The sequence below is a fragment of the Leptodactylus fuscus genome, chromosome 11 (assembly GCF_031893055.1).
Source record: "Leptodactylus fuscus isolate aLepFus1 chromosome 11, aLepFus1.hap2, whole genome shotgun sequence".
Lineage (NCBI taxonomy): Eukaryota > Metazoa > Chordata > Amphibia > Anura > Leptodactylidae > Leptodactylus > Leptodactylus fuscus.
Window position 1 is genome coordinate 78,851,505 of NC_134275.1, and position 18,032 is coordinate 78,869,536.

Here is an 18,032-nt window from a genome sequence, read left to right on the forward strand (position 1 = left end):
TGTGGGCTGGACTGTACCAAGTCTCAGCAGCCTTGTGTGCTGTTAACCCTTTCAGAGACTGCGGCTCCCAGCCTGTCAGGGCGTTAACCCCTGAGCTGCCAGATACCCAAACCAATGCCACAGAGACAGATAGTCCGCCGCCGCCGCTTCCAGTACTCTCTAGAAATTAAAGAGTTAATCCTCCCATACCCTGCAGGCTGAATGCAGCCATTCACTGCAGGACGTCCTCATTAGCATGTCCCTTTAACCCTTACCTCTCCAGATTGAGAGCGGAGTCTGTATGCTGTGATACGAGAGTGCTGGGACTTGTAGTGCTTTTTACCCTTCCACTTTTCGGCCTGTACTCTGTCACCGTGCTCCCTGCGCCCGTCTCCCCCCCCATCCCCCAGAGATTACAGAAGCTATTTACGGTATAATCTCGCCAAGCTGCCCTTTAACCCTCTAAATGCCAGGAAACTTTCATAGCAAATATTTTCCGTTGCCACGGTCATTACTAGGCGTCTCATGTGCAGGGCGAAGGGGCCTCAAAAACAAACTTTAGCCTCTGGCGTGCAAAGGGTTAAAGCTGCTCAGGTAGTGTCCTGGGTGCACACCTCCACCCCCGCCCCCTTGGGAGTTTCCTGGAAGGAGAGGTGAGCTGGCAGGGGAGGGTCGGTGTCCTGACTGCCAGACCAGCCTGCCATGGAGGGCATAGAAGTCTCAGAGTGACCCTGGAGTGGTGGTGCATGTGCGCCCAGACACAGGGACCGTGACCGTGCAGGTGGGTGGTGACAGCGGGGGTGGGGGTACCCTACTGGTTGTCAGGGGACAGATCAGAGCAGCTGGAGAGGAATGACAGGGGTCGGGTGTTGGAGGAGAGGTGAATGGATCTGTGCTGACAACCTCCGGGGGTCGCCGCACCATGCCATTCCCTCAGGGTGGAGAAGCGACAAACTTTTAGGGGAAAGTGTCAGTGGAACAAGCCGGTAATCCCATGCCGGCCTCCTCGCATTCCCTTCCTGCAGTGTTGTGACAGATGAGTCAGGGCTGTGCAAACGTGGACAGAAATGACTTGTGCGTGTTATATATGAAAGATCTAATTCACCCGGCTGGTCTGCGACGGGGTCATTCACGCGGCTGGTCTGCGACGGGTCGGTGAGGGACAATTGGGTTACTCGAGATTAAAAACATTGTTGGAAAATCTTTAGAATTTAGTTGTAAAAACTTTTTGCATGTTCTCCCCTCCCCCGAATATTTACTTTCCCGAATTTCATTCTCTATTTTCTCCTCTAGCTATGTCGGACCTTTGCCGCCTCTGTGCCTCTCAACTCCGTGGATCACGCCGCAAGTGGCTCTTTGGGGGTTCCGGGACGCTTCCTACCTTATACTCCCAGGTGTTAGGATCCCCCGTCCTCCGCAATCCACCTGGATCCTCTTCCAAACCTGCCAAAGGGAAAGGAAAACCAGAAGATGCCGAGTTTATCTGTGGGAAGTGCTGCCACTCGCTCAACGTCTACCACCGCTATGACCAGGTGCTGTCTCGCATGCGGGAGCTGTTTGAGCAGAGGTCCACTCGCCTGGTGACCGAGAAGGAGAAGCTTTCGTTTACCTTGCGTACTATCCACGCCAGGGCCTGGGGGCTTCCACTACCTGAGTACCATCATCAAGAACGGAGCAGCAGTAGCTATGGATATCGGGGTTCATACAATGATCTCCGGTCTTCTCGCTCCTCTAAGTCTCTGAATAATTCCCTTTCTCCAGGATACCAAAACTCATTTCCATCTTCTCCCTTCCCGGACCGTCCAGGGTCCTTCCATGGTTCTTTGAGTTCTTTGTCTTCTGGAACTCCTTCCAAGCCCTACCAACAACTCTTGGACCAAGATCGCTCATTGTGGGAGCACGAGAGTTGGTGGGATGACCGTCACCGGGGTTGCTCACGTTGTGTCAAGGGCGAAAAGTGCCATTCGTGTTCCTCCTGGAGAGTTTCCGATGCCAATTATGAGTCTGTATGTACTGTCCCTCGAAGGAAGAAGCACAGCAGAGGATCACAGGATGGCTCCTTTCTTCTAAGGAGCAAATCTCTGGGAAGTGTTGGTGGAGAGAGCGTCAGCAGTAAAGGCTCCCTCCTCTCCCTATCGGCCTCCTCTTTGGATTCTCTTTCCTTCACGGGTGAAGAAGGGGACGGAGGAGTATTTTGGGAAGAAAAATCTCTTTCGGTGCCCCTTTCTCCTTCACCATATCCTGTACACAAACCTGTGGTGGAAGAAGTGTTGAAAACCTTGAAGGAAATTAAGTACAGTCCTGTGAAAACACCTAAAAAGAGCAAGATACCTGTCCGGGGTCAACAGAGGGCAAGGGCAGAGAACGTGGACCAATATGTGGAAGGTGATGACTATGAGAGGCCTCGGGGAGAAGAAGCGGTGGGAGACTTGGACGTCTACATGGGAATTGGATCTGAGGTATGTCGTAATAGAATCATGTGTGTTAGAATCTCTATGGAAAGTTAAGGATGGAGGTCACAATGTACCAATGGTGGATCTAAGGTTGGGTAAGTCTCTATGGCTGCCCTTCATAACAAAATCCAGATGCTAGGGTGTGGCAAGGCCAAACATTACCAAGATAACCGGCTCATCAGGTACAATCAAAACAATGGCGGGGAAGGCTCCACCCTGCTGGTACATTGTTATTTGTGGCATGACATGGGTGGAACGGGCACATGTGTCTGGGTCATGTGTGGCCATTATACAATAACGCTCCATCATTATTATACTTGGCATTGTACTTGAGGTGAATTACTATTGGTGACAGCCATACTGATCAATGTACCCGGGGCCGGTGACGGAGGCGCGAGGCATTTCAGAGAGGATCCACCTTCATTGTATGTGCTCAGTGACAGAAGAGGAATTTTTACTTGCATAACGTACACAATGAGGCATCACCTGCCTAGTGCGCGGATTTGTTATCCATGGCTACTTGGGGTTGACTCAGAATATTTTTATTGCCTGGTCGTAAATCCAGTCGTATTGTCTCCTGGCTTGGAATGACGGGCTATGAGGCACGAAGCGTAGAGAGTCATCTGTTTCACATCCGTATTTAACAAAATACATATGAATTTTATTAGTCTTTTTTGACCCAACCCACTGACTGTTCTTAACATAAAACGGGTGTCGATCCATTAAAAGGGATCCATTGATTTCTGTTGGGTCCAATGGACATAGATGGAGCATGTGAGTTTTTTTCATGGCCATTTTGGATCTGTCTCGTTTTCATTTGAGTCTATTGGCAGGGCATGTCCTGTTTTTTGGCAGCCCGTTAAAATGGACATGTGAATAATCCCATTAAAAACCATGGAGGGGAGGAATTTACCAATCTCTCTCTTATAATGGAAGTCTACACCAGTTCCTAACTGATGGACATCTCCATTCTGGCCTAAATCGGTCATGCCCTGCAATTGTTGGTAGTCTTTTGTACTCCAGTCTATAGGGTAAGTTCACGCGTAGTTTTTTGGATCGGAACCTGAGGCGGTCTCCACCTCAGGTTCAGATCCAAAAGCTGGGTCCCCGCGACTGAAAGCTGGTGCACTGCACTGGTATCCAGCCGCACGCACTACTCCGGATTAGGCCCAATGAATGGAGGGAGCGTCTTCAGGCCGAAAGAAATGGCTCCCGGAAAAAGCTCCTGAGCAGCTCCCATTGATCTCAATGGGAGCCGTCTTTTTGGTCAGGGTTTTGAGGCGATTGAGGCCTCAAAACCCTGACCAAAAAACCCCTTGTGAACTTACCCTTAAAATGTGGGTACAAAATGCCAGTCTTAAGAAATCTGTCTCATTGTGTTCCAAAAATATCTGTGTAACACCATTACAAAAACAGCCATGACTGTGTGAATGAGGCCTAAGGCTAAAGAAACAAAGGAAAGACCTTTTGCAACTTCCATCAAGTTCTACGTAAAACAGGTTAAAGGGGTTTTCCAAGTTGGGGCTTGTTTTTGCTATTATGCTTTGCACTAATGAGCTGTTCCCGACATCTTGTGGGGCCGTAATCTACACAGGGAATGTATCAGGAAGAAGGAGTTGGCCACTATACAGTGGACAGTGCCCCGCCATAGGTCATCCATATAAAAAAATGGCCGTTCACTTGGAAAACCCCCTTTAATGGCCATATCCCAGGTCACTTTTGTACATACCCCATCCACCATGTCCTACACCCCGTGCGACCCCAACTGCCCGGACTACCTCTTTGATAAGACTTGATCTAGGCTAGACCCTTCTATGATGGATCATACGTTCTATATATCTTGGATATTGGCCATCTTCTTCTTCTTGGAGATGGTTGGTTGCAGCAGTTTGGGTTGAACACCTTGGAGGTCTCTCCGTTGATGGACACACAGGCAGCAGGGGGTCATGGTTTTTGGGCCTCTAGTCTGGAAGTAATGACAGACATGAAGCCTCCAGGGCGCTCAGGATGAGGTTATCGCCTCGGTACGTTGAGCAGATTATATCACGCCTTAAGCAACAACTCGGGGATTGCAGTAATCCCTTATAAACGGTGGGTGAGGTCTGGACGAGAAGCCTTGTCCTGCAGCCCTCACTCACTGTAATGTTGGACACCTTGGCATCCGTTTATTGTATTGCAGGATTTTTTGCTAAGACATTTTTATAATCGGAGGTGATGAAAACTTTGCTCTCATCTGGCTTCTGTACACGAGGGCTCCGTGGCCAGCCTGTATGTAAAAAAAACAACAAAAAAAACAGCCTGTATGTACAATACAGTAGAAGCTGCAGGATGCCGGTCTGAGCTAAATTCTGACCAGTCTGTCTCCTTTTCTGTTGCTAAACTAAGTTATAATCTAATAAAATTATCTTTTTCTTTAGGATTCTTTTTTATCTATGTATAGATATTTCTGTATAGCTTCATTAGAGCGGCTGCAGAAGGAACTGCCAATATTTAGCACAGACCGGCATCCTGCAGCATCTACTGTAATGTATGTACAGATGGAGCAAGGCTTAGACTTTCCCTGCACAAAATGAATGTTCATTCTATACACTGCGCTTGTCACTATTCGGGTAGGGCGGCTGCAGTGTAAATAAGTGATATATGACCCATAAAACATGACGTGCTGCTGCAATATGGCTCGACTAGAAGATTCAGCACCCTTGGAGGCACAATGAAGTCAGCTTACATGAGTGAAGGAGTTGCAGGAGAGTCGCCATGAAGCTCTAGCTCTGCGAGTACCATCTGCAGATGTCAAAAGATGCAAAAATGGGGGGAAAAAATCCCAAAAAGCAGCAATTCGTGCACACTAAAATATGTAAAAACAAGACGCATACAAATTACAGAAACAGCGCCACATCTGTGCACAGGTCGTGTATGGTATTGCAACTCTGCAGCATTTCTTTCAGTGTAGCTTAACTGCCATACCAGACACAACCCATCCATGGAGGTGGCGCTGTTTGTGGAAGAAAGCCGCCACATTTTATAATCCTAGAAATCCCCTGTAAGTTTTTATAAATATTATAGACTCAATATTTCGATGCCATGTGTCTTTCAGGTCTGTAGAACTCAAGCGTCTCGCTCACTCCACATCCGGGAGACCCTAAACCGGCTACAGGCGCAGCTGAAGTCTGTAAAGAGCGGCAGCCCCCTGCCAGGGCAGCAGGTAATGGTTCGGGGTTGGGTCAGCGACGGTTCCATGATGCAGTTATTGGTGTAACTTGAGCTCCTGGGACCCAATGCAAAATCCATATCTGGCCCATGTGCTATCATATTGGTGTTACCTTCTATCGTAGACAGACCTTCGGGCCCCCGCCGGCTCCAGGGCCTATTAGTAACTGTTACCTCTGCACCCCCTATCGCCAGGCCATGGGTTGCGTGTGGCATATCATGGAGTAGGGCACTTTCTATGTTTAATGGGAGTTTTTGGTTCAGAGTGTCTCCTCTGCTCATTTAACAGCATTTAATGATCTGCTTTATGGCATAGTCATGGCCATCGGCAGCAATAGTCTGCAGCTGACTCATTGAGGTCTATGGGAGAGTTTTCTCGACTGTAGCTGAATTACTGCAATGCCACAAACACACTGGGGACATGGGTGGCGCTGTTTGCAGGTAAACTCAGCCATGTTTTTCAGTCCTTTAGGTCCGTTGTGTCCGAGACCTTCCTGCACTTATTCCACCTTTGGTTTTACTCTCCTTCCCATCTAGGACCAAATGACAGAACAGCAAGATCTGATACGAGACCTGATCAAGAGACTCAAGCTCAAGGAGGAAGTCTTGGAGGTAGATTGGTCTCCGGGGCCGGCCGTGGTCTTGGGTGGTGGATGAAATACTGCTCTATGGTGACTGCGACTTGTCCTCTTCTCCTCAGGACTCTCTGACTTTGCTCCTGACCCTTCCTGTTGCCTGCGACCCATCAGGAGAACTTATCACAGACTTTGTTGAGAAGTTAAGAGCCAGAGAAGATCAGATAAAGGTGAATACTAGAGATAAAGTATAGCGGACAAAGGAACATGAGCGCCACCAGCAGGCGGGAGATACCAACATAGACATGGGCTGACTATATTATCTAGGTCCTGGTTCAGCCTCATGTCCTAATTCACCGATGAGCTGATAAACCACAAGATATATCCGGGCTGCATGTAGTATAAGGCTAATCTACATAACATCACTTATTCTGTATTATACTCCAGAGCTGCGCTCACTATTCTGCTGGTACAATCACTGTGTACATACATTACTTATCCTGTATTATACTCCAGAGCTGCGCTCACTATTCTGCTGGTACAGTCACTGTGTACATACATTACATTACTTATCCTGTATTATACTTCAGAGCTGCGCTCACTATTCTGCTGGTACAGTCACTGTGTATATACATTACATTACTTATCCTGTATTATACTCCAGAGCTGCGCTCACTATTCTGCTGGTACAGTCACTGTGTATATACATTACATTACTTATCCTGTATTATACTCCAGAGCTGCGCTCACTATTCTGCTGGTACAGTCACTGTGTACATACATTACATTACTTATCCTGTATTATACTCCAGAGCTGCGCTCATTATTCTGCTGGTGTAGTCACTGTATACATACATTACATTACTTATCCTGTATTATGCTCCAGAGCTGCGCTCATTATTCTGCTGGTGTAGTCACTGTGTACATACATTACATTACTTATCCTGTATTATACTCCAGAGCTGCGCTCACTATTCTGCTGGTGCAGTCACTGTGTACATACATTACATTACTTATCCTGTATTATACTCCAGAGCTGCGCTCACTATTCTGCTGGTATAGTCACTGTGTACATACATTACATTACTTATCCTGTATTATACTCCAGAGCTGCGCTCACTATTCTGCTGGTACAGTCACTGTGTACATACATTACATTACTTATCCTGTATTATACTCTAGAGCTGCGCTCACTATTCTGCTGGTATAGTCACTGTGTACATACATTACATTACTTATCCTGTATTATACTCCAGAGCTGCGCTCACTATTCTGCTGGTACAGTCACTGTGTATATACATTACATTACTTATCCTGTATTATACTCCAGAGCTGCGCTCACTATTCTGCTGGTACAGTCACTGTGTATATACATTACTTATCCTGTATTATACTCCAGAGCTGCGCTCACTATTCTGCTGGTACAGTCACTGTGTACATACATTACATTACTTATCCTGTATTATACTCCAGAGCTGCGCTCACTATTCTGCTGGTACAGTCACTGTGTACATACATTACATTACTTATCCTGTATTATACTCCAGAGCTGCGCTCATTATTCTGCTGGTGTAGTCACTGTGTACATACATTACATTACTTATCCTGTATTATACTCCAGAGCTGCGCTCACTATTCTGCTGGTGCAGTCACTGTGTACATACATTACATTACTTATCCTGTATTATACTCCAGAGCTGCGCTCATTATTCTGCTGGTGTAGTCACTGTGTACATACATTACATTACTTATCCTGTATTATACTCCAGAGCTGCGCTCACTATTCTGCTGGTACAGTCACTGTGTACATACATTACATTACTTATCCTGTATTATACTCCAGAGCTGCGCTCACTATTCTGCTGGTACAGTCACTGTGTACATACATTACATTACTTATCCTGTATTATACTCCAGAGCTGCGCTCACTATTCTGCTGGTACAGTCACTGTGTACATGCATTACATTACATATCCTGTATTACACTCCAGAGCTGCGCTCACTATTCTGCTGGTGTAGTCACTGTGTACATACATTACATTACTTATCCTGTATTATACTCCAGAGCTGCGCTCACTATTCTGCTGGTGCAGTCACTGTGTACATACATTACATTACTTATCCTGTATTATACTCCAGAGCTGCGCTCACTATGTAATAAATGGCCACTACATTACCCATGTATCCAGCCATACAGAGGAATCTAAGTTGGCCCAGTGTTCCTTGCACTGATCACCAGTTCCATATACAGTAAAGCGCCCCCTAGGTGACTGTCTCTTGTAATGATTCTATGATTTGTCTGAGTAGAGAGAAGGGGATGAATTAGCGATAATCAAGCGTCAAAGAGAAGCGGAGGTGAAGCGTCTGCAGGAGGAGCTGAAGGCGAGAGAGGAGGACATCACACGACTGTCCAAGGTTCTGCGTGACAATCAGGACACCATCACAGTAAGAGCATCCTCGGGGGCGGTCCTAGAGCTCTGGGGTTGGCTTTAGAGAGGTTTCTAGAGACCTAAGTAGCATATCTGGCATTTTTTTTTTAGCAGTGATACAGAAGTGGGGATATGCCTCATGATAATTAGATATACAGTATGTACCATTCAGGACTCTGGGAAAGCTGAGTCACATAGGTTTTAAGAGACCCAATGGCCCCCTCGTTTGGTGGTTATGGAGCTTTGCCAGAAATTGTTCTATTGTAGAAGGTCTTGCACAGTGCAGAATGTGTGACTCCTTCTTCTACTCCTCCATCAAGGCTCTGCGGGACCTACTGGGAGAGAAGGACTTCACCATCCAGAGGCTAGAGGTGGCGCTGGACTCCGCCACTCGCTCTGCGGCCTCTCAGGACTCTCTGCGCCTCACCGCCCTGAGGGAGAAAGACTCTCTGATCACAGCAGTACAAGGAGCTCTGAGCAGCAGCAATCAGGATGTGGAGGTGAGTGTAAGAGGTATACCGAACCTCGTACCTCTCTATAATATCATCTGTGTATGGGCTAACCTCATGGATGTCTCTGCCTCTTATTACAGGCCCTCGCAGACTCTCTCTTATCCCAGGGACTGGATGACTTTAGCACCTCAATTCCTGGACTGCCTGCCCCTAATCCTCTAGTGTCCCAGCTACAGGAGAAAGGCCGACTGCTATCTCAGGCCCATGCAGAGAACCAGCGTCAGAGTGTCCAGCACCAGCGAGACATCCAGGATCTACTGAACGCTCTCAATGAAAGCCAAACCCTGCTACAGGTTAGTGAAGAGGGCAGAGATCTCTATAATACTACTACTGCTCCTATGTACAAGAATATAACTACTATAATACTGCCCCCTATGTACAAGAATATAACTACTATAATACTGCTCCTATGTACAAGAATATAAACTACTATAATACTGCCCCCTATGTACAAGAATATAACTACTATAATACTGCTCCTATGTACAAGAATATAACTACTATAATACTGCTCCTATGTACAAGAATATAACTACTATAATACTGCCCCCTATGTACAAGAATATAAACTACTATAATACTGCCCCCTATGTACAAGAATATAACTACTATAATACTGCTCCTATGTACAAGAATATAAACTACTATAATACTGCCCCCTATGTACAAGAATATAACTACTATAATACTGCTCCTATGTACAAGAATATAACTACTATAATACTGCCCCCTATGTACAAGAATATAACTACTATAATACTGCTCCTATGTACAAGAATATAAACTACTATAATACTGCCCCCTATGTACAAGAATATAACTACTATAATACTGCTCCTATGTACAAGAATATAACTACTATAATACTGCCCCCTATGTACAAGAATATAACTACTATAATACTGCTCCTATGTACAAGAATATAACTACAATAATACTACTCCTATGTACAAGAATATAACTACTATAATACTACTCCTATATACAAGAATACAACTACTATAATACTACTCCTATGTACAAGAATATAACTACTATAATACTACTCCTATATACAAGAATATAACTACTATAATACTACTCCTATGTACAAGAATATAACTACTATAATACTGCTCCTATATACAAGAATATAACTACTATAATACTACCTCCTATGTACAAGAATATAACTACTATAATACTACTCCTATGTACAAGAATATAACTACTATAATACTGCTCCTATGTACAAGAATATAACTACTATAATACTACCTCCTATGTACAAGAATATAACTACTATAATACTACTCCTATGTACAAGAATATAACTACTATAATACTACCTCCTATGTAAAAGAATATACCTACTATAATACTGCTCCTATGTACAAGAATATAACTACTATAATACTACTCCTATATACAAGAATACAACTACTATAATACTACTCCTATGTACAAGAATATAACTACTATAATACTACTCCTATGTACAAGAATATAACTACTATAATACTACTCCTATGTACAAGAATATAACTACTATAATACTGCTCCTATGTACAAGAATATAACTACTATAATACTGCCCCCTATGTACAAGAATATAACTACTATAATACTGCTCCTATGTACAAGAATATAAACTACTATAATACTGCCCCCTATGTACAAGAATATAACTACTATAATACTGCTCCTATGTACAAGAATATAACTACTATAATACTGCCCCCTATGTACAAGAATATAACTACTATAATACTACTCCTATGTACAAGAATATAACTACTATAATACTGCTCCTATGTACAAGAATATAACTACTATAATACTGCTCCTATGTACAAGAATATAACTACTATAATACTACCTCCTATGTACAAGAATATAACTACTATAATACTACCTCCTATGTACAAGAATATAACTACTATAATACTACCTCCTATGTACAAGAATATAACTACTATAATACTACTCCTATGTACAAGAATATAACTACTATAATACTGCTCCTATATACAAGAATATAACTACTATAATACTACCTCCTATGTACAAGAATATAACTACTATAATACTACTCCTATGTACAAGAATATAACTACTATAATACTACCTCCTATGTACAAGAATATACCTACTATAATACTGCTCCTATGTACAAGAATATAACTACTATAATACTACTCCTATGTACAAGAATATAACTACTATAATACTACCTCCTATGTACAAGAATATAACTACTATAATACTGCCCCATGTGTACAAGAATATATCTACTATAATACTACTCCTATGTACAAGAATATAACTACTATAATACTGCTCCTATGTACAAGAATATAACTACTATAATACTGCTCCTATGTACAAGAATATAACTACTATAATACTACTCCTATGTACAAGAATATAACTACTATAATACTACTCCTATGTACAAGAATATAACTACTATAATACTGCTCCTATGTACAAGAATATAACTACTATAATACTGCCCCATGTGTACAAGAATATAACTACTATAATACTACCTCCTATGCACAAGAATATAACTACTATAATACTGCTCCTATGTACAAGAATATAACTACTATAATACTACTCCTATGTACAAGAATATAACTACTATAATACTACTCCTATGTACAAGAATATAACTACTATAATACTGCCCCATGTGTACAAGAATATAACTACTATAATACTACTCCTATGTACAAGAATATAACTACTATAATACTACCTCCTATGTACAAGAATATAACTACTATAATACTGCCCATGTGTACAAGAATATATCTACTATAATACTACCTCCTATGTACAAGAATATAACTACTATAATACTGCCCCATGTGTACAAGAATATAACTACTATAATACTACTCCTATGTACAAGAATATAACTACTATAATACTACCTCCTATGTACAAGAATATAACTACTATAATACTGCCCATGTGTACAAGAATATAACTACTATAATACTACCTCCTATGTACAAGAATATAACTACTATACTACTGCCCCATGTGTACAAGAATATAACTACTATAATACTACTCCTATGTACAAGAATATAACTACTATAATACTACCTCCTATGTACAAGAATATAACTACTATAATACTGCCCCATGTGTACAAGAATATAACTACTATAATACTACTCCTATGTACAAGAATATATCTACTATAATACTACCTCCTATGTACAAGAATATAACTACTATAATACTACTCCTATGTACAAGAATATAACTACTATAATACTGCTCCTATGTACAAGAATATAACTACTATAATACTGCCCCATGTGTACAAGAATATAACTACTATAATACTACTCCTATGTACAAGAATATATCTACTATAATACTACCTCCTATGTACAAGAATATAACTACTATAATACTACTCCTATGTACAAGAATATAACTACTATAATACTGCTCCTATGTACAAGAATATAACTACTATAATACTGCTCCTATGTACAAGAATATAACTACTATAATACTGCTCCTATGTACAAGAATATAACTACTATAATACTATTCCTATGTACAAGAATATAACTACTATAATACTACCTCCTATGTACAAGAATATAACTACTATAATACTACCTCCTATGTACAAGAATATAACTACTATAATACTGCTCCTATGTACAAGAATATAACTACTATAATACTGCTCCTATGTACAAGAATATAACTACTATAATACTACTCCTATGTACAAGAATATAACTACTATAATACTACCTCCTATGTACTAGTATATAACTACTATAATACTACCTCCTATGTACAAGAATATAACTACTATAATACTACCTCCTATGTACTAGTATATAACTACTATAATACTGCTCCTATGTACAAGAATATAACTACTATAATACTACTCCTATGTACAAGAATATAACTACTATAATACTACTCCTATGTACAAGAATATAACTACTATAATACTACCTCCTATGTACAAGAATATAACTACTATAATACTACTCCTATGTACAAGAATATAACTACTATAATACTGCTCCTATGTACAAGAATATAACTACTATAATACTACTCCTATGTACAAGAATATAACTACTATAATACTATTCCTATGTACAAGAATATAACTACTATAATACTACTCCTATGTACAAGAATATAACTACTATAATACTACTCCTATGTACAAGAATATAACTACTATAATACTGCTCCTATGTACAAGAATATAACTACTATAATACTACTCCTATGTACAAGAATATAACTACTATAATACTGCTCCTATGTACAAGAATATAACTACTATAATACTACTCCTATGTACAAGAATATAACTACTATAATACTACCTCCTATGTACTAGTATATAACTACTATAATACATAATTGCAGTATTTGGAGCCGTTTAGTTTCTCGTCTGTCTCGCTGTGGCTGGGAATGTGTGCTCGTGTTTCATGTGTGAATGATTCCTAATAGTATTTGTGCCGGTTCGGTGACTCTGTTGTTGCCTCCCTGGTTTCGGGTCTCTGGGCCTCTGTGACTCTGTGATGAGGAGGCCCCTGTAGAGTAGACAGATGAGAGTTTATACGGATTAGATTTTAGTTTGGCAGCCCTTATGTAAATGCCTGATATTGGAGCAGAATCTGTACAGACTCAATGACAATGAAAATACCGTCCTCGTCCTGCAGTTCTGTAAATCATTACATAAAATCCTGGGTGTTACCACAAGAGGGCGCAAAACAGCTTCCCCCCCGGCATGTAGAGAGGCTCTTAGAGGGCCACGGGTTGGAGATTATAGAGCATGGATGTTCATGTAGTGTTTCCTGCCATGATTTTAAATACCCCACTGCCATGACACTGTCCTTCACCTGCAGGATCAGCTGCGACATTGTAAGAAACGGCTGCAGGATGGGGCTCAGGAGCAGAAGACGCTGCGAGAGGCGCTGAGGGAGAAGGAGAGAGAGCTGCAAGAAGAGAGGCGGAGGCACAGCAACGACCAGCACCAAGCCAATGCCAAACTGCTGCAACTACAAGACTCTGCCAGGGAGAGGGACCAGGCCACCAAGGTAATGACCCCACAACACTAGACCTGGGGAGAGGGACCAGACCTCCAAGGTAATGACCCCAGAACCTTAGACCTGGGGAGAGAGACCAGGCCACCGAGGTATCCCAAATAATGCCCCCACATCCCTAAACTGTGGCATGAACTATGTGACTATACACGTCAGGGCCTCCTCAGCCAGTGCTCCATAAAGCTGAGAACCATCTCAAGGATTTTTTTTGTCTTCTAGAAACTTTTGCAAGGTGCTGAGAACAGAGATCTGATGATCAAGAAGCTTCAGGAGAAACTGACCATAGGAGGGAAGATGAGAGAGACACTGTGAGGTGAGTAAGGGTGCTTGTGTGACTTCACAGAAGTCATGGGGTGCGACGTGGCATGAGCTGGCCATAGGGTGCAGCGTGGCACGGGCTGGCCATGGGGTGGGCATGTCATGGGCTGGCCTTTGGGTGGGGCGTGGCGCGGGTTGGCCATGGGGTGGGGCATGTCATGGGGTACGGTGTGGCAAGGGTTGGCCATGTGGTGGGGGATGGCATGGGGTGCAGCGTATCATGGGGTGTGGCATAGCGCGGGTTGGCCATGGGGTGGAGCGTGGCATGGGCTGGCCATAGGGTGCGACGTGGCACAGATTGGCCATGGAGTGGGGCATGTCATGGGGTGCGGTGTGGCAAGGGTTGGCCATGTGGTGGGGCATGGCATGGGGTGGGGCGTGTCATGGGCTGGCCATGGGGTGCGGCTTGGCATGGGCTGGCCATGGGGTGCGGTGTGGCACGGGCTGGCCATGTGATGGACAGTTGGCACCGATTCGGTTCTTGGTTTAGTTTGGGTCTCATGTGATATGTATTGTGCAGGTGGAGCAAGGGTTTGGCCGGCTGTACAGGGCAGGGGTCTCGTCACAGGGCACCAGGAGTTTTGTAGCCTATTGTTTTCGCCTCCTCTTTGCTTCTCCTGATATGTTATTTACCTAAAGTCAACACTAGTGGGAGCTCTGTGCATAAGAATGTATACATCTAGTATGCAGAGCGCCCCCTGCAGTTCCCATAAGACAGTTTTTGTTTTTCCTTCTTTGGGGTCAGAGACCTATAATTTCACTATACACCCTTGCCGAAAAGACATCATGACCTCTTTAGAGGTGACTAGAGTATACCGATATTTTTTGCTGTGACTAGAGTATATCACCCACCTCTTGTATATTCTCGTCTCGTCTTCTCTTCCAGATTTGCTGCTTTTCTGTTTTCCTGATGGACGGACTTCTAAGAATCTTAACTCATTGTTTACCAGCTGGACACTCAGAACTGGGATCATCTACTGGAGGAATGGGATGTGAAGAAGTGTGTGTGTGTGGGTGGTGGGGGGGGGGGATCAGACCTGGAAATTTTTGGGGATCCTTGGTCAATAATAAGAGATGACGTATATTTGTGGAGAAATTGGGATGTGAGATATCAGGGGTCAGAGAGATTCTCTGCAGGTTTGTAAGGGAATGGGGGAACTTTGCAGGTCTACATTGGTGGGATTGGGGGGAAAAGGGTCAGAAACTTGGAATTTTTTGGAATGTGAGAAGATCCCTGAAGAAGGTTCTAGTCCTGTACGAAGCTGCCCAGGATCACAATACTATATGATTGTCTTTATACCTCTGGACAGGGATCAATACATTTACTTCAGATTGGTAGGAAATGGAATTTTTTTTATGCTGGTGATGGATCTTCCAAGGTAACTGAGAACAGGTCAGGCATGGACAATGTTCTCCAGAAGACCCCGATGTCCTAAGGTGGTCTTCTCAAGCAGAAGTATTGACCTTGCATGATCTGCTGACCAGGACTTCACTGGATCCAGCTGCTCCCCCCCCCCCCCCATGTTATCCAGGATTACAATCCTATCCCCAGACAGCGCCCCCTGTCTGCAGCTTTGATGTTCTGCATCCAGTGCAGGTCTGAGGGTCCTTGGGCCTAGATAACGGATTCTGGGCCCCATTGGAAGTAAACCATAGCACCCTTCATATTTGGGTGTCTTTTGCTTGACCCTTTGGTGGATCCTCTGGCACTCTGATGGGCCAGGCACTGTCCTCACCAGCCTAATATCGTGCCTACGCCTGTACTGATCAGTGGTATCTCTTAAAGGAAAATTTTGATATTCTATGTTCTGAAACTTACCAAAATGTTCTAATCTTCTTCATGTCAGTGGTTGGGGTTTGATAATCCCGCACAGCAGCGCTTCCCTAGCTCGCCCATCCCTGTCGTGTCCCGGGTCGCCCATCCCTGCCGTGTCCCGGGTCGCCCATCCCTGCCGTGTCCCGGGTCGCCCATCCCTGCCGTGTCCCGGGTCGCCCATCCCTGCCGTGTCCCGGGTCGCCCATCACTGCCATCTGTTGAGACTAGCCATGTGGTTTATACTGTATTGGACATAGATTATGCATTTTATTGGTCATCCTGTTGGTGGCGCTGGAGGCCATTCTTCTTGTAGCACCCAGGTCACATCTCGGCCACCTCCTGCCATGTTGTAAAGGGGCCCCCTGGGTTATTTTGCCACAAGTACAAAGACCACCAGACGGCGCCATCACTGCCAGGCACTTGTACGTTTGCAATCAGTCTCTGAAGAGATGTTGGCGCCGGATTGGGCAGGTTACCCAGAACCCTCAGCTCAGGAATCAGGTCTATAGCCATATCTCATGTGTTGGGTGATCCTACCGCCATACTGGGGGTCGGCTCTACTGAACTAACGCTCTTCATGTTTGTAATTATTCATGTTTCGGGGATGTAATTATTACAATTCTGTGAATAAATTGTCTATTAATTACAGATCTAATGTCCTAGCAGTTATTTCTACTTAAAGGGATGATCCAGGATTAGAAAACATGGCCACTTCTACTTAAAGGGATCATCCAGGATTAGAAAACATGGTCGCTTTCTTCTTGTCAGGAAGTGATAGTATGATCATATGACCAACAGACATGATGTCACTTCCTCAGAAGAAGAAAGCGGCCATGTTTTTTTAGGCCTGCACAACCCCTTTAAGACGTGGGGGATTAAAACTACTATTTGGTTATGAACCCACCAAAGTAAATAGCTTTACCCCTCACCCACCTCTTTCACTGTAGACAGCAGTAGGTAGGTGAGAAGTAAAGCGTAAATTTCCCTTTAAATGTTCTTGTAATACCCCGGCGCACCACCGGGTGTCACTATAGGCAAAGCAAACACAATCAATGTCACTTTGTCCATCTCTATGATTTCTTATGTATACACTTAACATCGGAGTATACGGCCTAGGCCAGGAATGTGTCACCAAAATTAAACCAAGACTTAAACCTATTTTTAAGGAACTTTTTTTACTTCCCACTTCACGATCTATATTGAAAAAAAAAATTTGATAAATTCTGCAATATTTAATCTGACTCCTAAGCCTAATAATAGACCGACAGTAAGGGTTTTCATTACAGCACTCCTCTCCTTTACATCAGACAGGATTACAATACAAGATAACACCTCTATAGAGAACACCCCTGAGCCATCATTACATCACTACTGACAATAGATGATGTCACAGCTTAGCTCCTCCCCCTCCCTGCACATGTCTCTCCAATAGACTTGTCTCTTGTTGCCTATGGCAATGACTAAACTGTAAAGCAGATCACTAATTGCCGTTAATGGGACAGAGGAGAAGCTCAGGCAAAATGGCCGCCCCCATAATGATGGACACAAAAAATCTAGTAGTAAATAATAAAATTATGGCCACTCCCTTTAAGTCCTGCGAGATTTGTGTAATGAAACTGCTGAAAATTAATTAAAACTGATCATTTTATT

The 18,032-nt window shown here is 43.2% G+C and overlaps 1 protein-coding gene across 1 annotated transcript; it reads left to right on the forward strand.

The window, feature by feature from the left end:
* Positions 1-1,104: 1,104 nt before the first annotated feature.
* On the forward strand, positions 1,105-15,567 carry LOC142184437 (uncharacterized). The gene is made up of 11 exons (XM_075259305.1): positions 1,105-1,130; positions 1,273-2,438; positions 5,527-5,634; positions 6,177-6,251; positions 6,340-6,444; positions 8,522-8,659; positions 8,964-9,143; positions 9,236-9,448; positions 14,051-14,242; positions 14,468-14,561; positions 15,453-15,567. Exons 2-10 carry the CDS (start codon positions 1,275-1,277, stop codon positions 14,558-14,560), a joined length of 2,268 nt encoding a protein of 755 aa, XP_075115406.1. The 5' UTR covers positions 1,105-1,130; positions 1,273-1,274; the 3' UTR covers position 14,561; positions 15,453-15,567.
* The last annotated feature ends 2,465 nt before the right edge of the window (positions 15,568-18,032 follow it).